Genomic DNA, 26,866 nt, shown 5'->3' on the forward strand with positions numbered 1-26,866 from the left:
GCTATAGAAGTGCACCAAGCTTTCTGGTGTAATTCACGTTGTCATCTAATGTCATCTTCATATCCTATTTGTACTGATATCCTAAATCTACAGCTTTGTAGAGCCACCTTTTGACTCCCGTCTTATTCTTCGACAATTCTGGAGTCAGCGACAGATTACATAGAATTAGGAATAAGTGCTTTCTTTGACTCATAGTAAGAGTAATTCAGAGTTCTAGTAGCCCAGCAAAAAATGAAAAAACAGAGTTCTAATAATTGCTCAAGAGTTCTGGCATAAACTGCAAGGGAGAGTTGCTCAAGAGTAGTAATAATTGCTCAATGCGAGGTAGGAAAGTGTATATCTTTAATCACTAGGCCACAATCAAGAGTTACAACATCCAAGCCAACCTTCACCTTATTTTACCCACAAAGAACAATAAAGTAACATCTCGATATGCATGAGCGTCGTGTAGTTTGAGAGAAGACTAATGAAGTGCACCCAGCTTTCTCGCACATTTGACATTGTCATCTAACATTTTCTGTATATCATATTTATACTGAAAACCTAGATCTGTTAGCTTTGTAGATCCACCTCTTACTCTCATGTCCTGTTCTTCTCTCACTCTGAAATAAAATTTCAAACCAGAGAAACAGAGTAGATTGCATCAGGAATAAAACTGCTGTTAAATGGATAAAATAGTCTATAAAGGAAATAGTCCATAGAGTAGTCCTCTAAAGGAAATAGTCTAACAGAAAGTTGAATGAAGTGACTTCACCATGTATGCAACTTAAAAAGACTGATACTTTTGTTAGCACACAATAAATCTTCCCATAAATCTTTCAGACTGACAGACTAGAGAACTTGTGGGTTGATTTAGAGCACAGAAACAGTATGAACTGGTGCTTAACTTGACTAGACTTGAATGTATGTAGACTCAGTAAGCCAATTAGGAATATATAGAGCGAACAAAGTGTTGGAATCTTCATGTGTATTTCAAATACTTGTGTGTTGTTTAGTCCCACATTGATGAACCACCACTAGCTAGTGAGGTATTTGAGGTGAACCTCTAGCATAAGAGCGTGCCCTTAGGGTACAAAGGCTTTTGTGTTAGGAGGGAGGACTCACCCAAAACCACACACGCGCGCCCACCCGCCCCGCACCGAGCCGTGTCGTGGGCTTGGGCTGTTAGTCTAGTGGGTAGTGGATTATCAATAGCCTGAACTCTTGAGAGTTCTTTGATTTGGTTTTGTGAAACAGAATTAGAGAGGTGTCCTTCTCCATCTATGATTCGATCATACCTCTATATAAACACGCTGTGTTCATTAGAGGGGATTAATCACAGAACAGAGAGAGAGAGGACGCAGAGAGATAGAACTCGTGTTGTTGCTGCTGCTTCTATATCGACTAAGACAGAAGTCGTGCAAGCTGCTGCTACTACAGAAACAGAACTTGTGCATACTATCCTTTCATCTCACCATACACGAAACAGATACAGATAAGTCTTTGATTGCTTCAATCTTCTTCTTTTCTTCCGCCACCGCCAGAGAGAGTTATATTTCCGTTTCTCTGAGGGTAGTCTATTCTAGTGCAAAGTTAGATCACTGTTAACCATTGAATCCTCGTGGAGAAGACGCCACCGTGCCTTTCTGCACCATTGGAAGGGGCGAAATCTTTCCTTAAGGACAGCCTAATCCGCGCCTTGGTTATTACCTGTTATTCTGTCCTTGTCTTCTATAAGTTTCTTTTATCTGCATACAACACAAAGTACCCAATTTTGTTTTTTGAAAATGCTCAATTCGTTGTGGCAGCAACGATTAAGTGCTAACCAGTGCATGTACTTCACAGGTTACACTACTGAGCTTAAAAGTTCATTCTTGTAATTCACACGATATACCGAAATAAAACTTTTCATTAATCCGAGACAATTTCTTACCCTTCTGTTGTAACCGTAAGATCCGGGTAATTTTGTCGATAGTAATCTGTGACCTGCCCCAAAGTTGGGTAATCATTTGCACATATGAATCTGCCGTTCATTAATGGTTTCTCGATGCAGAAGATATGAGCATCACAGACATCATCTATATGAAGTAAAGGTATTGAACCTAACATTTCTTGTAAAAGTTTCAAGTGGTTGAAATGCGCGGTATTGTTTAGAACCGGTGATAGAATCGCTTCTTGGGATTGTCCAAGGTGCGGAAGAACTGTATCTCCTACTACTAAACCACAGGCAAGAGTTACCACATCCAAACCAAACTTCTCCTTGTCGTTAAACCTCAACACCTCCTTCTCTGCTAGTGTTTTTGAAGTTGTATAATCCTGCAAACATCAACGCCACAAGTACAGAATGCTTAAAACAGGCTTCCTACTATTCTATAACACATGCAAGTTGTAATTTTCAAAAACTAACATAGAAAAAAAAATACGACTTTTGTATTTCTCAGGAGAATGATCATGTATGTTGTGAAATCATTTTGAAGTTTCTACTTCAACCAAACTTAATAACAGGCCTCGGACAAGGTATAGCTGAATATGTCCAGTACGTTAAGAAGTACTTACTGAAAAGAATTTGTCGCCGTAGACAATTGAGTGATCTACAGGTGTCCAGCAGAATTCGTCAATGAAGCCATTATAACCAGTTCCATCCTCTTTCATTGGTGATACGGACACCACACTGGCAGTGTAGACGAGTCGTTTAATTGTTCCTGATTTTATACAGGATCCTAATATACTCTTGACCCCAGCTATGGCTGCTTCAGTAGTGTCTTTGAACTGTTTACAATGAATACTTTTAATAGGCGACTAAAGAATTATCTGGTACTTGATAGAAAAGGAAAATTTTTGTAGACTGCGTGGAGAAGTTGCATGCATGAGAAAATTTTCATGTTCGTGTTGTATACGACGAGCAAAATTAAGAAATTCATCATTGAACATTAAACATATCAAACACGAGAGTTTTTAAAAATCATACAAGAATCTCCGCTACGAAATTGAAGCTTAGTTATGCAGGTGTTGTGCCAACAACTAGATCATATCAAACGGTTCAGGCTATTGTGATTTTGGTTGAATGTATTCAGTGTATCCTGTACACTGTCAGTTAAACACAAGGATTAAAAAAACCTACCACAGTGCTTTCGCTGTTATGTTGCATGGGTGTAGCAGCATGAAACACATACTCACAGCCCTCAATTGCCGATTGAAATGAATCAGGTTCATATATGTCAGCCTTAAACAACTTTAATCTTTCTTCTGCATTTGGAAGTCCTTTAAGAAGGCCAACCTTTGATAAATCATCTGTAACAAAGAAACATAGTGCTTTGATCCTATCTGACAGCGAATTAAACTCTGTTCGTTGCTAGGGAAAAGTGACACCACATGAGACATTTACTTGAATCACTATGCTTTTATGTCAAGGTTAGGAAATCTTGTTAGTTGGAAAAATGAACTGTACGTTCGAGATAAACAACTTATAATTACGTAGCTAGTACCTAGATTTCTGAGGGTAGCATGGACGATGTACCCTTTGGCCAAGAGCTTCATAACAAGCCAGGAAGCTATAAATCCGGCACCACCTGTAACACAGACCTTCACTTTGGTGTTCTTTTCTATCTCCATTCTGAAGTTGCTGCTGTTCCTGTCCATTGAAATGGTTTTATACTGTATATATATTGAATAATGAGAACCACTTATAATGAAACGTAATCTTCAGTCGTCCGACTTATTAGCTATCACACGCATGCTCCATGTTCTTGTAATTCAAAGTGCCAAATATAAATATCATCTGATATATTTGACTACTGAAATTTAGACATATATATTTCTGATATATATCAAATTCAGTTTGTGTTTGCGTTAAACACCCCATCATTCATTCATCATGAAACAGTATATTCATGGTCAAGGCAAATTCTTGTAAAACAGAGATAAAATGGATTGATATATTGGCGATATCACATTTGTTCATTTCTTTTTTTTCTTTTTTTGTGTGCGTGCTGAGGAGAGGGTGTTGGTTTCTTAAAAATTATAAAAATTAATCCAATATATCTTCCGCTCTACTAATACAAGAGCAATAGTTTTATTACGATAATACGATGTCAATGTGTTATTCCGAACTAGCTATATATATTCCTTATTGCGAAAAAGAACCATAGATCAAAATTCGGCTATGGCAGACAATCAAATCTTTAGACATTTTCGAACACACTGGCATAGTTGAGAATCTTTCTGCCAACCCTAGAAATCATATCACTTGTGCGTCAAAGACAGCGTAAGCAGATTGCACATTCAACACAGGGAAAGTTGATGCCGAATTTCTTAGCATGTAGAAATTTCCACAATATCACAGCACTTTCAACTATGCAGCATGCACACGGCATTACGGCAAAACAGTTTGGTTTTATATGTGGCTCTGAGACTCTTAGCACACTCTTTCAGGAATTTTTTTGAACCTACCTTCCCTATCGAGGATGATCGTTTCCACTGTTCGTGATGTGGCCACATCATTTTAACAGGGACTTTATTTTCAATGCTTTTGTAGTAATATTGTAAAAGTGCTTGTTTATCAATTTAACTGTCAAATCCTACAAAGCAAATCCATTTAGCAGTAAAAAATCTGTAGTAATTTTGTTCATGATTAACTGAAAATTGATTATGCCAATCCAATTTTCATTTGCAATTAAATTTTATAAAATGCCGGGTCAGAATGTCAGTGTCACACCCCAAATTTCCAGAAAAATTTAAAACTGATATTCAATCATCTGGAAACCCAGGGTGAAACAAAATCCACTAACATATTATCAACCACAATATTTAAAATCTAAGATCAAATTAAAACCGAAGAACAACGCTTCATTTACAAATAAAATTTTTACTAACCAACTCTATTACCTTTGTTTCAATTCAAAACTATACACTTTCAAAAACTTAAACCAAGACTCCAAGAGCAAATCCAAATCACGGTCTTCATCCATCGACTCCACCATCTATGTTCCTAAGAACACACCCACGCTTGCAAAACAAAGAATACATTGTCAAAATTGAATTTGGTTTCATATGAGTAAACTAACAACAAAAATATATATAATAATATTTCAAATGAATAAATATAACATTACAAACAATTTCAACTTGGAAGACAATATAGTTCCGTTTTCCAAAAACGGCGTAGTTTCTTCCCAAGTAAGATTTCACCCCAACATACAAATTCCAAGAATCTCATATAATATTACTTTCGTCATTCCCACTTTCCAAAATAACTCACAATACAATACCACTTACATTTCATTTATTAACTCACATATGATAACCTAATTAAATATGAGTTTGGTATACCTTTACCTTTAAGCCAACACGCCGCCTTAGGGTAGGATATTTACGCCCCTCGCAGAAAAGATTAATAGATCCTACCCTCCCCGCAAAACAGAGTTAGACATCACAATAAATTGATTTATCTCAAATAAAATTCTATTCATGACCCAACCTCATTTAAAACATTGAAGTCTAATTGATATAACCCTGTTCATCCCAGATCTTTGAGGAATACCACTTATCATAATACCTATATCAATGATAGTCATTCATATGACATCATTACGCCATAAAGTTTCAAAGTGCATAACCATAGATCTCGGACTATCACAAGTCATTAATATTTTCAGAATAACATATCAAGTAATAGTCATTTCACATTCACATAGAAATTACAATCATTTACTAATATTATTCAATCATCACACTTCATATCCATAACATCACACAAATTCATATACTTTTACTTTAGTATCACTTTCGCTACTTATGAGAACGAGGAAAAGTCACAACCAAGGAAAGACATTCATCCCTCGTGAGTATCAACTCATACAAACCGCGTAAACATTTATCATAAGAAATCATATACATCATATGCAATAACTCCATCACACGTAAAATCAATATTTTACTTTGCTTATTACTTATCTCATTGACTCATTTATTCAAAGACACACCAACCTTTTAGTTCCTACTCCACGATTTTGCACTACACACATTTGCCAAATCACACATATATCCGTCGCTCTTCTCACACCGAAAACCACTACAAGACATACGCCCCAAGCGGGATATCGCCTCCGTGAAACATATACTTTCATCTTGTAAACTCAGAACTTGTGAGTCACATCCTCTCTCGGCTTTCCATACACAAAATCACAAAGCCTCTTTTGGGCATAACAAAATATCGGTCATTCACAAGACATTCAATGAATACCTTGGGTCATTCCCCCGCCACATTCAGGAATACCCATCATAACACTAATCGCCATTCATGGCACATTCAATAAATGCCCCGAGTCATTCCCTTGCCACATTCAAGGAATACCCAAACCTACATTCCCAGACATTCAAGGAATACGACCAACCCGCAGAGCGAATACCTTAGTTCCTCTATAAAGGCCAAACGATTGGGTCATTCATGGCACATTCATGAATAATTCCGGGTCATTCATGGCACATTCAATGAATACCCATCTATCACACGACATCACAAGTCATAAACATTTCTTTTCATTACCAAATCTCGAGGGAGAGTTCTAAAGATGTGGGCACACATTAAAACATTATTATCACTTATAATTATACTAAGATTACTCATGTCAAAATAGACCACATACAGCAAAGAGTCACTTTCGTCCAAGGCAAATCAAGCACTTAAATATCATTAAATGTAAACAGACTTATAATCAAACAAATACAATTTATATAACCATACTCATATATACAATATCGTAAACAAATAGTTCATTAAATTCCAAATTCAAGTCCACACACACTAATGTCTAAAACATATCCACATATACTAAAGTCTATATTCATATACAACTTCTATCTCCCACATATATATTTATGTAGTCTCAAAACAACAAGAATTTCTAACATAATCACATAGTTATCACACAAACTAATATATATATTATAGATATAGTGTAATGGTACGTGACTTTTGCTCAAAGTCTTTACGATCCCAAATCTTTCAAGATTGGAATCAAGCCTTCGTAGTTTTATCACCACAAAATAAATGCTATGTTTTTCCTACATTCATCCAAATGACATGTAACTTAATTATTTAAAACTAAGGTATTTAGATATACTTTTTCATGTAGAACTTCAAGTCCCAACCTTAAATTTCATCTAAAAGAAAAATTTAGGTTGAAAACGGTAAAAATCCTAATTTCAAAGAAATTGATTTCCGCTGGGATATCTTCGAATGGAACAACTCTTTTCCCCTGTGTATCCAAACGATCGAAGCTTTTTGTTGTTGAAAGTCGACGCACGTAACTTACTTTCTTAACAAAAAATACCCAATCATCAAGGTCAAATCTTTCTTAGATAAATGACAACCAAAGTTATACAAGCTTCCACAAAGATTTTATTACTATATGCTATATATAATATACACATAAAACGTAGCATGATTATTAAACAATCCATACCCACAATCAAAGCCCAATATGCTTTACACACTACTCTTCGCCAAAAAATCTAAATTAGATAATTTACTAACCAAAGTTATCTGATATCCCGGACAAGATTTTTATTACTATATATATATATCCATATAAGCAAACATATGAAAACCTGAAAAGTCAACATTCACGAATCACAAAGTCAATCTACAATCAATGGTCAAAGTCAATAAATAATCCACAAAAGGTCAACCCTCATGGTCAAGGTCAAACTCAACATGTCATGGTCAAGGTCAAACTCAACATGTCATGGTCAAAGTCAAACCGTCCTAAATCAAAGTCAAACCGCCCAAGCCAAAGTCAAAGGTGAAAGTCAACCGGCCATGGTCGATGGTCAAAGTCCAACCGTCTAGTCAAAGTCAAACCTGCTTTCGTGTTTTTGTGTTCAGAAATCATAAATGGTTCATGCTAAAATCTAGCGCATTTTCATCACTGCTCGCGACTAAGGTAATTGTTCGGACCTAACCTCCACCGTTTCAAACCTTAAACCCTGAAGTCTAAAAGTCCACTTATTTATTCTACTTCGAATCCAATCGGATCTATATTAAATTATATGACCTACCAAGAATATTAAACGGGCCCATAGACTAATATTAGAACTGGTCCCAAAACTTACTTAAACTGGGCCCAAACTAAACTTAATTACACTGGTCCAAAGATTACAAAACAAATAGAAAAGGGCCCAACCACTTAAGTTAGATTTCGGCCCACATAAAACAAATTCTGAAATTTCGGCCAACCACCCCTGAAATTTTGGCCTAGCCACTAAAAGAATTTGGCCCAAACAACAAATGAAATTTCGGCCCAACCAACTAAACAAACTAGGCCCAAACAAAACAAAACAAGATCGGCCCAACCAAAACCAAAGGTTTGGCCCAAGGCCCAAACCGAACTTTACTGTTCATCATCTCCTTCCCACAGTTCTCCACCACCACCAAAACCGACCACCACCAAATCCGATCGCCACTCCTCCCAATCTACTCGAAAATGCTCAGGGGAAAAACCCCCACAACATTTACAAAACCGAAAACCCCAACTCCTTCAATATATATCTTCTAAAAACTAGATCTAGCCAAATTTCGAACCGCCATTAAAGAGTTTTGGGAGCTTCTAACAGCCCCCATTCGAACATCAATACCCACACTACACTAACCACTTCAACCCATTGCCACTCAACCAACCAAAATCGACCAAAACAGCCCCACCACCGATTCGGCCACCGCCATTACCGCCTCCAACCAAGCTTTGGCAGCCCCGACATCACGCACTACACAACCCAACAACACCACTATCAACAAAACAGTTCATCACCACACAAAAACGAGTTCAACCCGCCACCATCAGTACGGTTTCACAACCACCATCAGTACGGTTTCCAAACAAAACTGGCGCTTCCTCGCGACGCCATTAGCGCCTGTTCAGAGCGTGAACAGAGCTACAACAGTATTTAAGTTCAAAGCCCACGCCGCCATTAACGTTTCGTCAGAGCTTGAACAGCTCATCCAAAACCACAATTCACAGTTCGACAGTTTAATTCCAAATTCGAAATTTAATAAAATTTAATAAAACAAATTATACGAAGTCCAACACAGCGGAAAATGAACAGTATCAATAATAATGTAAAAATCATAAGTTCATTGAAATAAAGAAATAAACTTTACTTTGTATGAATGACTTCGACGAATCCTCCTAAATTTCGATTCGTCATTTCTAACGCCTCCAAAGAAACCAAACTCTCACTTCCATTTTTAATATATTATATTATCTTCTCAACCCTATTTTCTGAAAAAGTGTTTATATATCTTGGGTCCAAACCCAGTTCTCAACACGACTTCGGCCCAAACCAAACCATTCCGTGATCCCGAAATCCAATCCAAATTTTTAAAATAAACAATTAAATTAATTAATTAAATAAAAATACGATAAAAACACCTGGTGTTATAATATACACATTTTTAAAAGGATCTCGCCCCCAGATTCAAGTGAGAGTAGATCAACCAAGCAAACACTACGCCAAACAATAAATCTTCAAAAGCTCTAAAGTTAATGGATTATATCCCAACCACTAAGCTTCAAGAAATAATCTAAAACATGTCATCAAAATTAATTAAACATGTTATTTATAGCTTGCCCCAAAGGTCATTGTAAACAAATATTAAAAAAAAAAATATAAGTGTATATATACCCCAAGTATACACACCTTAAAAGGAATACACGATATACAATATCGTATAATCTTACATGTAGACATACGTAGATACAAACCACATAATGAGATGCACCACCCTTTAAAACAATGTATAAGACCAAAATCCAAAATGGAACAAAACAAACACGAAAAACAACATCTAAACTTAACACAAAAAAACACTCTTACCACCCATTACCATTAATCCGGGGATCACCTAGACCTTCTCATTCTAGCTAACCTAAGCTCGATACTTAAATGTCACACCCCAAATTTCCGTAAAAATTTAAAACTGATATTCAATCATCCGAAACCTGTGGTGAAACAAAATCCACTAACATATTATCAACCACAATATTTAAAATCTAAGATCAAATTAAACCTGAAAGAACAACGCTTCATTTACAAATAAAATTTTTTACTAACCAACTCTATTACCTTTGTTTCAATTCAAAACTATACACTTTCGAAAAACTTAAACCGTAAGACTCCAAGAGCAAATCCAAATCACGTGTCTTCATCCATCGTGACTCCACCATCTATGTTCCTAAGAACACACCCACGCTTTCAAAACAAAGAACACGGGTCAAAGAAATCAATTTGCCGGTATGAGTAAACTAACAACAAAAATATATAAATAATATTTCAAAATGAATAAATATAACATTACAAACAATTTCAACTTGAAGACAATATAGTTCCGTTTTCCAAAACGGCGGCAGTAGTTTCTTCCCAAGTAAGATTTCACCCCCAACATACAAATTCCAAGAATCTCATATAATATTACTCGTCATTCCCACTTTCCAAAAATAACTCACAATACAATACCACTTACATTTCATTTATTAACCGCACATATGATAACCTAATTAAATATGAGTTTGGTATACCTTTACCTTTAAGCCAACACGCCGCCTTAGGGTAGGATATTTACGCCCCCTCAGAAAAAGATTAATAGATCCTACCCTCCCCGCAAAAAACAGAGTTAGACATCACAATAAATTGATTTATCTCAAATACCAAAATTCTATTCATGACCCAACCTCATTTAAGACATTGAAGTCTAATTGATATAACCCGGTTCATTCCGTGATTTTGAGGAATACCACTTATCATAATACCTATATCAATGATAGTCATTCATATGACATCATTACGCCATAAAGTTTCAAGGCATAACCATAGATCTCGACTATCACAAGTCATTAATATTTTCGTAATAACATATCAAGTAATAGTCATTTCACATTCACATAGAAATTACAATCATTTACTAATATTATTCACCACACACTTCATATCCATAACATCACACAATTCATATACTTTTACTTTTAGTATCACTCGTCTACTTATGAGAACGAGGAAAAGTCACAAACCAAGGAGTACATTCATCCCTTTGTGAGTATCAACTCATACAAACCAAGTAAACATTTATCATAAGAAATCATATACATCATATGCAATAACTCCATCACACGAAAAATCAATATTTTACTTTGCTTATTACTTATCTCGGCTGACTCATTTATTCAAAGACACAAATTTCAACCTTTTAGTTCCTACTCCACGATTTGCACTACACACATTTGCCAATCACACATATCCGGTCTACTTTCACTCACACCGAAAATTACTTACAAGACATACGCCCCAAGCGATATCGCTTCCGTGAAACATACTTTCATCTTGTAAACTCGTAACTTCAGAGTCACAACCATCTCGGGCTTTCCATACACAAAATCACAAAGCCTCTTTTGGGCATAACAAAATATCGTCATTCATGGCACATTCAATGAATACCTTGGGTCATTCCCGCCACATTCAAGGAATACCCATCATAACACTAATCGGGCCATTCATGGCACATTCAATAAATGCCCCGAGTCATTCCCGCCACATTCAAGGAATACCCAAACCTACATTCCCAGACATTCAAGGAATACGACCAACCCCGCAAGATTTAATACCTTAGTTCCTCTATAGGGCCAAACGAAACGTCATTCATTCATGGCATTCAATGAATACCGGCCATTCATGGCACATTCAATGAATACCCATCTATCACATGACATCACAAGTCATAAACATTTCTTTTCATTACCAAATCCTGAGGTGGAGAGTTCTAAAGATGTGGGCTACACATTAAAACATTATTATCACTTATAATTATACTTAAGCATTACTCATGTCAAAATAGACCACACACGAAAGAGTCACTTTCACAAAGGCAAATCAAGCACTTAAATATCATTAAATGTAAAATGTGACTTATAATCAAACAAATACAATTTATATAACCATACTCATATATACAATATCGTAAAACAAATAGTTCATTAAATTTCCCAAATTCAAGTCCACACACACACTAATGTCTAAAACATATCCACATATACTAAAAGTCTATATTCATATACAACTTCTATCTCCCACATATATATTTATGTAGTCTCAAAACAACAAATTTTCTAACATAATCACATAGTTATCACACAAACTAATATATATATTATAGATATAGTGTAGTGGTGACTTTTGCTCAAAGTCAGCTTAACGATCCAAATCTTTTCAAGATTGGAATCAAGCCTTCAGTAGTTCTTATCACCACAAAATAAATGCTAAGGTTTTTCCTACATTCATCCAAATGACATGTAACTTAATTATTTAGAAACTAAGGTATTTAGATATACTTTTTCATGTAGAACTCAAGTCCCAACCTTAAATTTCATCTAAAAGAAAATTTAGGTTGAAAACGGTAAAATCCTAATTTCAAAGAAATTGGATTTCCGACGGGATATCTTCGAATGGAACAACTCTTTCCCCTGTGTATCCAAACGATCGCTTTTTGTGTTGCAAAGTCGACGACGTAACTTACTTTCTTGTTTAACAAAAATACCCAATCATCAAGGTCAAATCTTTTTATAAATGACAACCAAAGTTATACAAGCTTCCACAAAGATTTTATTACTATATATGTGTCCATATAATATACACATAAAACGTAGTGATAATTAAACAATCCATACCCACAATCAAAGCCCAATATGCTTTTACACACTACTCACGCCAAAATCTAAATTAGATAATTTACCAACCAAGTTATATACAATATCCGACAAGATTTTTATTACTATATATATATCCATATAAGCAAACATATGAAAAAACTGAAAAGTCAACATTCATCGGCGGTCAAAGTCAATCTGGCCAATACCAAAGTCAATAAATAACGGTCAAAGGTCAACACCTCATGGTCAAGGTCAAACTCAACATGTCATGGTCAAGGTCAAACTCAACATGTCATGGTCAAAGTCAAACTGTCCTAGTCAAAGTCAAACCGTCCAAGTCAAAGTCAAAGGTGAAAGTCAACCGCCCATGGTCGATGGTCAAAGTCCAACTGTCTCTAGTAAAGTCAAACCTACGTTTTTTGTTGTTTTGAGTTCATAGCCATGGTTCATGGCTAAGGTCAAAGGTGCATGGTTCACTTGCCGCGACTAAGGTAATGGTTCGGACCTAACCGCCAAGTTCCAAACCTTAACCCTAAGTCTAAAAAGTCCACTTTATTTATTCTACTCCGAATCTAATTGGATCTATATTAAATTATATGGACTGGCCCAAGCAATATTAGAAACGGGCCCATAGACTAATATTAGAACTGGTCCCAAAACTTACTTAAACTGGGCCCAAACTAAACTTAATTACACTGGTCCAAAGATTACAAAACAAATAGAAAAGGGCCCAACCACTTAAGTTAGATTTCGGCCCACATAAAACAAATTCTGAAATTTCGGCCAACCACCCCTGAAATTTTGGCCTAGCCACTAAAAGAATTTGGCCCAAACAACAAATGAAATTTCGGCCCAACCAACTAAACAAACTAGGCCCAAACAAAACAAAACAAGATCGGCCCAACCAAAACCAAAGGTTTGGCCCAAGGCCCAAACCGAACTTTACTGTTCATCATCTCCTTCCCACAGTTCTCCACCACCACCAAAACCGACCACCACCAAATCCGATCGCCACTCCTCCCAATCTACTCGAAAATGCTCAGGGGAAAAACCCCCACAACATTTACAAAACCGAAAACCCCAACTCCTTCAATATATATCTTCTAAAAACTAGATCTAGCCAAATTTCGAACCGCCATTAAAGAGTTTTGGGAGCTTCTAACAGCCCCCATTCGAACATCAATACCCACACTACACTAACCACTTCAACCCATTGCCACTCAACCAACCAAAATCGACCAAAAACAGCCCCACCACCGATTCGGCCACCGCCATTACCGCCTCCAACCAAGCTTTGGCAGCCCCGACATCACGCACTACACAACCCAACAACACCACTATCAACAAAACAGTTCATCACCACACAAAAACGAGTTCAACCCGCCACCATCAGTACGGTTTCACAACCACCATCAGTACGGTTTCCAAACAAAACTGGGCGCTTCCTCGCGACGCCATTAGCGCCTGTTCAGAGCGTGAACAGAGCTACAACAGTATTTAAGTTCAAAGCCCACGCCGCCATTAACGTTTCGTCAGAGCTTGAACAGCTCATCCAAAACCACAATTCACAGTTCGACAGTTTAATTCCAAATTCGAAATTTAATAAAATTTAATAAAACAAATTATACGAAGTCCAACACAGCGGAAAATGAACAGTATCAATACACAGAAAACCATAAGTTCGGTGAAATAAAGAAAATAAATTTTACTTACAGCATTTGAACAAATTTCGACGAATCCTCCTAAATTTCCGATTCGTCATTCCAATCTTCCAAAGAAACCAAAATTTCTTCTCCCATTTTAATATATTATATTATATTATCTTCAACCCTATTTTACAGAAAAAGTGTTTTATATATCTTGGGCCCCAAAACCCAAGCCTCAATCACGTATGACTGCCCAAAACCGTTTCACGTATCCCGAAATCCAATCCGAATTAAATTTTAAAATAAACAATTAAATTAATTAATTAAATAGAAAAATACGTATAAAAAAAACACGGGGTGTTATAGTCAGATAACATACTGCCTGACAGCGCACGTAAAGTTGCCTAACTTGATGTAAAAGGACCACAATACACCCTGACGTGCACGGTCTAGCAGGCCTAACCTTTGTTACTCATCTTTTGAAGAACTAATTCAAAGGATCTAGAAAATTAGAACAAAGTATAATAATAAGTATATTCTTATCATCAAATTTACGTTAACACAGTGATTTACTGCAATTGTGCCAAAAAATTAGAAAATCCCTACCTAACACAGACTACTAATCTACTATTTAAAAAGATAGGAGTGATATTTTGATACTTAGATCCATGTGTGATAGTGTGATACTCAACAAAAGCAGAAAATGAGGCATTTCATCATTCATCAATTACAAATATAGTAGATACCCCAATCAAACTACAGATACAGCAGATACCCCACTCAATTTTTATGTCTAAGAGGATGCAGTTTCAAGGGTAGCTTGCTCATGCCACACCCCATTTAGATTAGACTGCCACAATCTTACCACCCCATCACTTCCAGTTGTTGCCAGTGTCATTCCTCCCATGTCCCACTCCATTTGCCATACCTTAAAAACAGAGGTTAATGTCTTAATTAATTTTCAACATTATTGAAAATTGTTTCCAAGATAGAGGTTTTGAAGTAGAATGAATGCAATCGTGTGCCCAAAAGAATGCCAACAATCAGGGAGGTGGCAATTACGACAAGTAGTGGCGTCCATAGCCCCATATTAATCTTTCGAATGTAAGAGGAACATAAACATGCTATTTCAAAAAAAATCACCTCGCCTTCATGACCAGAGAGTAATGCAACCTTCTCCACCGAGAGCTTTCCATCTGTGTCAGGCATCAGCCCAATATGCCATATTGCAATCCCTTTGCTCGTTGCAACCGCTATTACCTCATATGGTCTGATAGAAAGTTAACAAGTTTAGAATGTATATCAATTTAATCGAGTATCAGTTACTGGGCGGACCAAGTTCATGGACAATATATCAAGAGCATTATGTAAATAATTAATCTTTTCCTCTGACATTGGAATAAGGCTTCTATATCGTCTTTGGTGTAGCATGATAAGCTCAGGGAAGTTTTGAAAATTCCCAGTGATACATATTAAACAAAGATCTGGAGTACAGTAACCAGCTTTATGAAATAACAATAAATTACATTAAAAACAAAATAGACCCTAGTTGTTAGCAAACTTCTCCTTTTTCAGCATCTCTTCCGCTCTGCAATATGTTTCTGAACTTAACTGATTCAGCGTTAAAAACTTCATGGTACCAGAATGAAGAATCCTAGGATTGACAACATGGAGCTGCAGTTTAGGGCTTCTCCTATAGGTGTCGCATCTTTTAATTCTCCTATAGATTGACAACAATGCAATAATTTTGCATACAATAATGTAACTCAATTTCCCCAAAGACTAATGATTGTTGGGAAGAAAATATATTGTCGGACTTAAATAAATATAAATATCTAAATGGTGAATTCTGACTTATACTACAAATTTTTTGTTTGTTCTAAGAAATATTGTCTTACATAAACTTTGGCAGTTTGCAAGCTAAGTTGCCTCGTTTGACTTTGACATCAGTTCTTACAAGAGTTTGAATGCGTGAGGTTATTTTATTGTGCCTCAATTTAATTTGATTTGATGATGTTTTGCCACATGATGCTTGTTTTTTTGCCATAACTACATCGATCCCACACATATATCAAGATCCACACACACACACATCTATATATATATATATATATATATATATATATATATCACAAAACCTGCTTGCAAGTCACCCTTACTAATTATATGCCATGACATACAGTATAATAATCTCCGTGTTATGTATACGTACGTGATGATTGTATCATCGATAAGTACTTGTTATTTGTTAATCGTTTGGTCTATAAATATGTACTCCTCAGTCCTCACTCATCCATGCTATAGAGTGGAGAGTAGTAGGCTAGTAGCTAGATCGAGCAACAAAGATGAAAACCTCAAGAGAGAGCAAAAATACAATCTCTCCACTGCACACATATCAACCCCTCCCTCTCACAACTCTAAACCGTGCATTTGTAGTAGTTTACACTTGTGCTACTTTAGCACTCTTCTATCACCATATCCTCACTCTCATCTATTCCACCACCTTGCTCTCCATCTTTCTTCACCTTTCCTTACTAGTCTCTGATGCCATATTAACCTTCATGTGGGCTACAACACAAGCCTTTCGTATGCGTCCAATTAAACGTAAAGAGTATCTAGAAAACCTTCCTAGTATTGTTGATTATAAGGACTATCCATCCTTGGATGTGTTTATATGCACAGCTGATCCATACAAAGAACCTCCCATAAACGTTATAAATACTGCTTTATCAGTTATGGCTTATGATTATCCAACTGACAAGGTTTCGGTCTATGTATCGGACGATGGAGGTTCAATGTTGACTCTCTTTGCTTTCATGGAGGCTGCGAAGTTTGCAACTCATTGGTTGCCATTTTGTAGAGCGAACAACATAGTTGACAGATGCCCTGCGGCGTATTTTCAATCGACTCATGCCCATATCCGCAGCTCTAAAACAGAGGAAATAAAGGTAATTAGCCAAATAAGTTAGCTAGACGAAGATATAGACATTGGATATACACCAATTTCCTTAGCAGTAAACTCACTCAATCTAATTTGTTTTGGACTAATAATCAGATGAATTAATTATTTGGAGATTGAAATTGAATATTATTGGATTTACTTAAAATTGGGTAAGTTATTGGTGTTGGGGTTATGAAATTTGGACTGTGATTGATTGTATTGTGGGGTTGGAGTTGTGCTGCTGCTGGGGAGGACAAGTGATCAGGGAATTGTGCCAGGGAAGATGGAATTTTTGGACTTTTTAGAAAGTCCAAAAATGTTGTGTCAGTCCTGAAACCTGTACCTTGAAACCCATCGTCACCATTCAACGTAATAAGTTATTGGCCATGCAATGATATTGAGATATTCAAAAGGAAGTTGGCAATTTGACGACATATTTTATTTCATGTGGTAGATAGATAAGTTGATAATAAATTCATACTCATGGCAACTAATTACGGGGTAGATAGATAAGTTGATCATAAATTCATAATCATGGCAACTAATTACATAAAATCGAATTCATGCGTCATCAATTTGAGTTTGTATTTACCAGCCGGCCGCTTTTTATTTCCTGGGTCCAATTCGTTAATTATGTGTTGCAGATGATGTACGAAAGCATGAAAATGAAGGTGGAAAGTGTTGTTGATAGAGGGAGTATTGAGGATGAGTTCATCACAGGCGAAAAAGACTCCGAGGCGTTTAAGAAATGGACGACCGAGTTTACACGGAATGATCACCCTACAATAATTCAGGTTTCGTTCTCATGAGGTTTTGTTTGTATGTTCTCAATCAATTTAAGTAGTTGAAGAATTGAAGTCTTGAAAGTCCTCCAAATTATAACAAGAATCTTATTTCTCTTCATTAGGTTTTGCTAGAGAGTGCCAAAGTGAAGGACATCACAGGACATCGCATGCCAAATCTTGTGTACATTTCCAGAGAAAAAAATAAGACATCACCACACCGCTTCAAGGCTGGTGCACTTAACGTTCTGGTACGCCTTTTAGACCAAAACTAGATTTTGGACCCGGGCATACGCCCGGGATCTATTAAATATTTTGTGTGCTGAAAAGGCTTTATAAAATGTCTCGCACAAATTATCGAATCAGAATATATTTTTATTGAAAATAAATCGAAATACGTTAATGACCAATGATTATGGTATATAAGAACTTAAAACTAAGGGATCAAATTGAGATAAAGATCTTCACTTTGTGGTTTAGGGTATTAATCCGTAATTTTCAAATAGAACTATCTTAAACTCGATCTAAATTTTATATAATAGTTTTCTTAGATTTATGGTGATTTAGCGAAGAAATTTTCGAATCGTAATATATTTTTATTGAAAATAAACCGAAATATGTTAATGAAAGCGTGATTATGGTGCATAAGTCTTTAAACTAAGAGATCAAATTGAGATAGCCTATTCACTTTGTGGTTTAGGATATTAATCCATAATTTTCAAATAGAATTATCTTAAACTTCGATCTAAATTTGTATAATAGTTTTTAGAGATTTATGGTGATTTAGCGGCAAATTTTGAATAAGAATATATATTTTATTGAAAATAAACCAAATACGTTAATGAAAGCAACAATTATGGTGCATAAGTATTTGGAAACTAAGGGATCAAATTGAGATACCCTCTTCACTTTGTGGTTTATAATATTAATCCATAATTTTCAAATTATCTTAAACTCGATCTAGCTTGTATAATAGTTTTATTAGATTTATAGTGATTTAGCGGTAAATCATCACCGCTCGGCTTACTAATGTGTACAAATCATCAAAACAGATTGATTGTTTTCCATATCCCTCAAAGAATACACTACTCTCACTTAAAAAGATTATCACATGAAACGTGTCCTACTTAACGGGTGCCGTTATATTAAATTATTCTAAAAAATATTAGTAACTATGCATAGCTATGAGATATGAAAATTATATTAATTACTCATTTAAATTTCTTGCACCACTCTCTATAAAAAGAAGCACCAAAACTTGATAAAACTCATCGACTTCTTTTATTGTTAGGTTTAATAATGAAGTTTGATTGAAGTTTTGTGAGAATACCTAATGTGGCTAAATATAATATTGAAGTTACTTGAATATGAAAGGCATTCCCAATCACAATAAAAGAATTATAATAAACACTACTTAAAATGCAAAACTATATTTGTTGAGACATTTATTCCCCTTACATATAATACAAATATGTTTTAGGGTTATTAGTTCAATGCATTTGCATCAAGTTTCGATTTTCCATTAATTATTATTTGAGGTTAGTTTAATGTAGACGTTGCATCAAGTTTCCAATTTCTCATTAATTATTCTTTGAGATTAGTTCAATCGCAAATTAGATCAAGTTTCTAATTTCCCATTAATTATTATTTGAAGTTAATTCAAATCTGCAATTGCATCCACTTTATGATTTCCGTTAGTTATTCATTAAGGTTAATTCAAGATGATTGCATCCAATTTTCGATGTTTTTAATTAGTCTTTGAGATTAGTTCATAGCATTTGCATCCGATTCCAATCACCCGTTAATTACTTTTTGAGGTTAGTTCAATACATCCGTGATCCAGTTTCGATTTTCCTAATAATTGTTGGTTAGTTCGATAGTTTACAATTTCTATACAATTTGTATACATGTAAAGTCTCTGTTTTTATAAACTCACTTTCGCGTTTTGGTTCCTAATTATTCGTAATTACTCATGTGAGAAGGCTAAAAAAGTGGACATTTATGCTTTGATCGAGGTCAATGCGATGTAGTTACATCCGACTTACGATTTCTAGTTAACTATTTTTTTAAGTTATTTCAATGCATTTGCATCCAATTTCGATTTCCCACTACTTAATCTCTTATTTTAGTTTAATGCAGTTGCATCCAGTTTTTGGTTTTCCGTTAATTATTCTTTGAGGTTAGTTCAATGCAGTTGCATCCAACTTCCAATTTTATGTTAATTGTTCTCTGAGGTTAGTTCAATGCATTTGCATCAAGTTTCGATTTTACCGCAATTATTTTTTTAGGTTAGTTCAATGCAGTTACATCAAATTTATATTTTCCCGTTAATTATTAATTTAGGTTAGTTCAGTGCAATTTCATCCATTTTTCAATGTTTCGTTAATGAGTCTTTGAGATTAGTTCATTGCATTTGGATCAAGTTTTCGATTTCCCATTAATAACTCTTTAAAGTTAGTTCAATACATCTGCATCTAGTTTCTGATTATTTATACTTCGAGGTTAGTTCGATACAATTCTATCCGGTTTCTGATTTCCCGCTAACTATTCTTTGAGGTTTTTCAATGCATTTGCATTTAATTTTCGATTTCCCACCAATTATTCTATGAGGTTAGTTCAATGCAGTTGCATTCGGTTTTTGATTTTATGTTAATTATTTTTTGAGTAAAGTTCAATGCATTTGCATCCAGTTTCCGGTTTCCCATTAATTATTATTTGAGATTTGTTTGATGTATTTGCATACCGTTTCCGATTTTCCGTTAAATATTTTTCAATGATTTGCATCCAATTCCTAATTTCCCGTTAATTATTCTTTGTCGTTAGTTTAATGCAATTTGTATAAAGTTTCCGATTTCCCGTTAATCACTCTTTGAGCTCAGTTATGTATTTGAATCCAATTTCTGATTTCATTATAATTATCCAATATGGTATGTAATACCAATTTCTACTGATTCATCTGTAGTGTCATTACAAACATGACATAAAAAGTAAATTATGCTTAATTTACTATGTGAGATCATCGAAGATTATCCAGTTCCCAATTTCTCACTAATTATTCTTTAAATTATGCATGACTCACTATGTGGAATCTTCAAAGATTATCTACGAACGGGTGTTGTTATATTAATTATTCTGAAAAATATTTGCAAATATGCAGAACTATTATATATATTAACATTATATTAATCACTCAACCAGATTTCTTATAACGCGAAAACCTCCACTTCCATTAAAAAAAAAATGAACTCACCTTTGATAAAACTCTTCAACTTCATTTTGTTGTTTAATAATAGAAATTTAATTGAAATTTTGTGATATTGCCTAATAAGGCGAAGTTCATATATATTGGACTACTTTGAAATTTGAATAGCAAGGAGTTCCCAATCATACTGAAAGAGATAAGATAAACACCATTTTAAGTGTAAAACTATACTTATCGAGACATTCCCACAACATATAACCCAACTATGTTTTTTGAGGTTAGTTCAATGTATTTGCATCCAGGTTCGATTTTCCGTTATTTATATTTTGAGGTTAGTTCAATGCAATGCATCTAATTTCCATTCCCCGTTATTTATTTTTTGATATCGGTTCAATGCGGTTTGCATCCAGTTTTATGATTTCTCGTTAATTATTCTTTTCGGTAGTTCAATACATTTGCATCCAATTTCCAATTTCTTGGTAATTGTTCTTCGAGGTTAGTTCAATGCATTTGCATCCCTGCTTTCGATTTCCGTTAATTATTATATGAGATTAGTTTAATGCATTTGCATCCAGTTTTAGATTTCTCGTTTATTATTTGATAAAGTTGCATTTGCATATAGTTTCGATTTCCGTTAATTATTGTTTGAGGTTAGTTCAATGAATTTGCAACCGCCTTCGATTTCTTGTTAATTATTTCTTGAGGTTTTGTATCTGATGTATTTTTTAGATTAGTTCAATCTCGCTTTCTGCAACCGGTTTCGATTTCCGTTAATTATTTTTTAACATTAGTTCCACGCATTTGCATTATGTTTTCCAATTTATAAATAATTTTTCTTTGAGGTTAGTTCAATGCGATCGATCCAAATTCGATTTCCGTTAATTTAATCTTTGAGGGTTAGCTCAATGCATTTGCATCCAGGTTTCCGATTTTCCGACAATTATTTTTTATCTTGTTTGATGTATTTGCATCCACATTTTGATTTTCCGTTAATTATTCTTTTTTGGTTAGTTTAATGCAAATGTATCTATATTTCGATTTTCTATTAATTACTTTTTAAGATTAGTATAATACTTTGCATTTGCATCCAGTTTCCGATTTTCCGTTAAATATTATTTGAGGTTAATTCGATACATTTGCATCCAGGTTTTGGTTTTCCATTAATTGTTTTTAACGTTAGTTTCATTCAAGATTATACATATTTTAAAATATTTGTCATTATTACTTTACCGTTATTTTTTTTCATTTTCTATTATATATTTTGTGATGTTATTTTTTTGTATAATTGTTTTTTACTATATTTTGAGGCCGTTTTAAGGATATATTCAAAATAAGTTCCAGATTTATCATAGACACTAAAATCAGATGATTTGTAATAGGAATTAGTTTATACAAATCACCTATTTTTAGCAATTTTTTTTTATTTGATCTAATATATAAGAATTTGAACACTAAAAGTGTTTGATTAAATAATAGAATCACCAATTTTTTAAAGATTTTTTTTTTTTTATTTGATCAAATATATAAGAAATGGAAATACTCTCAAACTCTCCAAATATAAAAATTATAAATACACTTAAACTCTTCAAAGAGGTTCCACGCGATGGGACTATTAGAAAATACTATCTTTTTTATATTAGAGTCTGCCACAGGATAGAAAAAAAGGCTAACTCTCATATTAGAGTGCCACATAGGAGAGAGAAAATCCTCCTTTAAAGGTCTCTGCTTTAGTATATAGATAGTAGAAATCTGCAAAATTCCTTTTACTAAAATGTTCTTTGAATGTTCTAAATCTGATATTAGAGTCTCAAGTACGACTGTTTGCTTTATTTTCAGTCGTTGTCTTTCTAAAGTTTGATATCGCACATGCTAACTTCTGTTCCTTGACTCCACATCGTTACCTCACCCAATTATTATGCAGAGTCAGTTTTAATATAATGTACATGTCAATTACCTATTATTAGTATATATCATTAATGCATCATATATGCATGTTAAAGTTAAATTCCACAAAACAGAATTAACTTCCTAAACTATTTCAATGTTGCACGTACCCAAGCTTCGAGTTTCTGCGACCATGACGAATGCACCAATAGTCCTAACCCAAGACTGCGATATGTACTCGAATGATCCACAGACACCCCTCCGCGCACTTTGTTATATATTGGATCCTACTAAGGCATCATCAGATCTGGCCTACATTCAATTTCCACAGCGCTTCCATGGGATTAACAAAAACGATATCTACGCCAGCGAACTAAAAAGATTGTTTCAAATTAACCCTAGAGGAATGGATGGGTTAGCAGGTCCTAATTATGTCGGGAGTGGGTGTTTCTTTCTTCGTCGAGCTCTATTTGGAGGTCCATTGTCTGCACTATCTCCTGAAATTCCAGAATTGAATCCAAATCATGTGGTAGATAAGTCTATTCAATCTGAAGCAGTTATGGCACTAGCTCATAACGTAGCAAGTTGCAAGTTTGAGGATCAGACTAATTGGGGATCCAAGGTACTGCGCATTTTACATTTCTTGCATGTACAAAATTTCCATTGTGAGTTTGTGACCCTGCTTACTAAATGCACAAGATTGCATGTTATGATACTTATGGTTTGGACTATGAATTGCTGCACAGATGGGCTTTAGATATGGGTCTTTGGTTGAAGACTATTTCTCAGGTTATCGACTACTATGCGAAGGATGGAAATCAGTGTTCTGTGATCCAGATAGACCAGCATTCCTTGGTGATGTGCCAATCACTCTCAACGATTCGCTTAGCCAGACCCGGCGGTGGTGTGTGGGCCTGTTAGAGGTTACATTTTCCAAATACTGTCCGATAACGTTTGGAGTACGGTCGATGGGCTTATTCATGGGCTTAGCCTTTGCTCACTTATCTTTCTGGCCCATTTACTCCGTCCCCATCATTATCTATGGGATTCTCCCACCCTTAGCTCTCATCAACGGAGTATCCATGTTCCCCAAGGTACGTTTATATCTCATTAACTAATCATTAAATACGAACTACGAGATTGGTGGAATGATAGTGAAGTCACCAAGAATCCAAATATTAAATATGTTTCCGATATGTATCGCCATATCTAGTAACTTATATATGTCATAGATATTTTTAGGAACTCAACAACACCCTGCGAAGGAAATAGACAAATGGCGTATTTGATGCATAAACGAAATGAACGAAATGTTCCGTGTGAAAACCCTCTTTTTGTTTGCCAACTATTACAAAGTCTTTTTTCACAAAAAAAAAATATATTCTATTTGTAATGGGCAGCATGGGGAGCCAACCAATTAACTATCACAGACACCAGACACCGTTCGCCAACTCTTTTTATTGGGAATGGCTATATAAACTCCACCTTATAGTGATTCCAAAAACATCGTTCGCCACCTCTTTTTATTGGGAATGGTTATATGAACTTCACCTTGTACTGACTCCAAAGTTACTCCAATTTTAACAATAGACTTACAAGATGAATTGAGAGCTAAATTTTTGTGGAGATATATATATCACATGATAGAGAACACTCATACAAAAAATCAACTCAATTGAATATGTTTCACATTGTCAAAAGTTATATCGAAATTAAAAAAATATGAGCCGTTGGATCATTTCATAACATTATAAACGATTTTTGACAAAACTATATATCTTCAAATGAATTGATTTATAATTTCTTGTGAGGATAATCTCTATTGTGTAGAGAACATCTTCACTAAAAATTAGCTTTTTTAATTCCATTGTATTTGTGGTGGAGTTTTTTTGGAGTATTTTAAGTGGAGTTCATATAACCACCCCCTTTTATTTTTATTCAACTTTCTCCTATTGGTCCCACCCCCAAAAAAAACCCGTCTTATTGTTTTCTCCGAATTTCTCTCATGGCCCCACCCAAAATCAAATCTTGATTATTATTATTATTTTCTCATAAGGCCCAACACATCTAACTAAATCGCGTGTAGGAGTATAAAACGGGCCGGCCCAACCAATGCTAAAATTGTGAAACCATAACCCTCACCTCAGCCCTCTCTTTAGAGAATTGAGAGCCGGATTTGATTACTCTCTTAAACTCTTTATTTATAGTATAATCTTGCTAAATTTATTAGGTTTAAATAATAGCTTTTCTCAATCTTGACTTGGGTTAATGTACTTAATTAATAATTTAGTTAAAATTTGTAAAATAATAAAATTCAAAAGTTTTGTTATTAGGTTCTATATGTGCCGATGTATTCCATGAATCAATAAAAAGTGTATGTGAGACCAAATATGATGTGGTGTTGTAGGTTGTAAAATAATTTGAGTTTGATTAGTTGAAGTTGATTAAAAACTTCATTACCATATACCAATGATCATATCACATCACTCTAATTTATATTTGATTCTAGCTTATACATAGAGAAGTAACTTGGGTTCATATCTCGGCAATGGAACAATTTGTTCTTTTGAACTAGGTTTTTCATGTAACATTGGAGGAGCTTACACAAGGCACTAACTCATGTAAAATATACTTTCCATTTTGCTATTTATACAGTTACTTTTTAACAAAATGTAAATAAAATTACATAAAGAAGTTGTGACTTATGATGGCCTTAACTGCGGGGCCTTAGAGGGTCGGGCTGAGGGCCACTCTCATGCTTTCATATCTAGGCTATTACTATAAATTTGATGACTTTTTCGGCCCATGTGTCTGTCGGGCCAAGGGCTTGAGGGCCTTTTTTAAACCCTTACTTTTTTGTTGTTTCTTTTTGTTGGTTTTTTTTTAATACACCACCACTTGATCCCATGACCAAACTAGCCAATAGTCAACCTCACTACCACCGGATCAATGGGGCATGGTTTTTGCACCCCTACTTGCATGTGTGGCTACGTGCTCAAAACTAGTATTATTAAAAGGTGCTTGAAGTCATATATCTTTGACATGTTTCTCCTTGCTGGTAAAAAATGTAATGCAGGTATCAAGCCCTTGGTTTTACGTGCACATGTTCTTGTTTCTTGGGGCATATGGACAAGATTTTCTAGATTACATTATAGGAGGAGGAACATTTCGTCAATGGTATAGTGATCAAAGGATGTGGCTGATCAGAAGTGTGTCGTGCTACCTATTTGGATTTATAGATTACGTATTAAAATCACTAGGCATTTCTGCTATTGGATTCAATGTAACTAGTAAAGTGGTAGATGACGAAGAAAGCAAGCGGTATGAACAGGGACTATTCGAATTTGGAGTTGCGTCTCCCTTATTTGTGCCAATAACGACGATTGCACTAATCAATTTGGTAGCATTTATTGTAGGGCTCAGTGAAATATTCACATATGGAAACTGGGAGAACGTTTTTGTTCAATTAATCATGTCTGGGTTTGTGGCGGTCAATTGCTGGCCAATTTATGAGGCCATAATCTTAAGGGTTGATAGAGGAAGAATGCATAAAATGGTTATTTTTCAATCCGTCTTTTTAGCTATGGCTGTGTACTCAGTAGCTTTTTTCACACTTAAAAGTCAGAAAGTTTAGTGTATATTTTTGTGCTTAATAAAGAAAGTATTTGTTGTTATGTGTTGTGTAGACGTGTAGCAACCTTTAATTTTTTTCGATAATACCATGTATATTAATAATA

General features: G+C 35.0%; 2 protein-coding genes and 1 long non-coding RNA gene across 5 annotated transcripts; 1 reads left to right on the forward strand and 2 right to left on the reverse strand.

The window, feature by feature from the left end:
* Positions 1-290: 290 nt before the first annotated feature.
* On the reverse strand, positions 291-3,647 carry LOC147473590 (NADPH HC-toxin reductase 1-like). Of its 3 annotated transcripts, none has more exons than XM_086587275.1 (5): positions 3,465-3,646; positions 3,101-3,321; positions 2,536-2,748; positions 1,913-2,295; positions 291-602 (listed from the first exon to the last, which is right to left on the reverse strand). In XM_086587275.1, exons 1-5 carry the CDS (start codon positions 3,616-3,618, stop codon positions 464-466), a joined length of 1,110 nt encoding a protein of 369 aa, XP_086443401.1. In that variant the 5' UTR covers positions 3,619-3,646; the 3' UTR covers positions 291-463. The 3 variants fall into 3 exon arrangements, with proteins under 3 accessions (XP_086443401.1, XP_086443402.1, XP_086443403.1); XM_086587276.1 differs by having other exon boundaries at positions 3,101-3,270; positions 3,465-3,641; XM_086587277.1 differs by lacking the exon at positions 291-602 and adding an exon at positions 1,709-1,727 and having other exon boundaries at positions 3,465-3,647.
* An 11,315-nt stretch (positions 3,648-14,962) lies between these two features.
* On the reverse strand, positions 14,963-15,595 carry LOC147473591 (uncharacterized). Its single transcript, XR_015210385.1, has 2 exons — positions 15,464-15,595; positions 14,963-15,248 (listed from the first exon to the last, which is right to left on the reverse strand). It is a non-coding gene; the product is annotated as an uncharacterized LOC147473591 (long non-coding RNA).
* Positions 15,596-16,604: 1,009 nt separating this feature from the next.
* Positions 16,605-26,803, forward strand: LOC147473592 (cellulose synthase-like protein G3). The gene is made up of 6 exons (XM_086587278.1): positions 16,605-17,268; positions 17,906-18,055; positions 18,169-18,294; positions 23,305-23,751; positions 23,876-24,223; positions 26,206-26,803. The coding sequence occupies exons 1-6, from the start codon at positions 16,666-16,668 to the stop codon at positions 26,761-26,763; spliced, it is 2,232 nt and encodes a 743-aa protein (XP_086443404.1). The 5' UTR covers positions 16,605-16,665; the 3' UTR covers positions 26,764-26,803.
* Positions 26,804-26,866: the final 63 nt, after the last annotated feature.

This window comes from Coptis chinensis, unplaced genomic scaffold (assembly GCF_015680905.1).
Source record: "Coptis chinensis isolate HL-2020 unplaced genomic scaffold, ASM1568090v1 utg2290_pilon_pilon, whole genome shotgun sequence".
Classification (NCBI taxonomy): Eukaryota; Viridiplantae; Streptophyta; class Magnoliopsida; order Ranunculales; family Ranunculaceae; genus Coptis; species Coptis chinensis.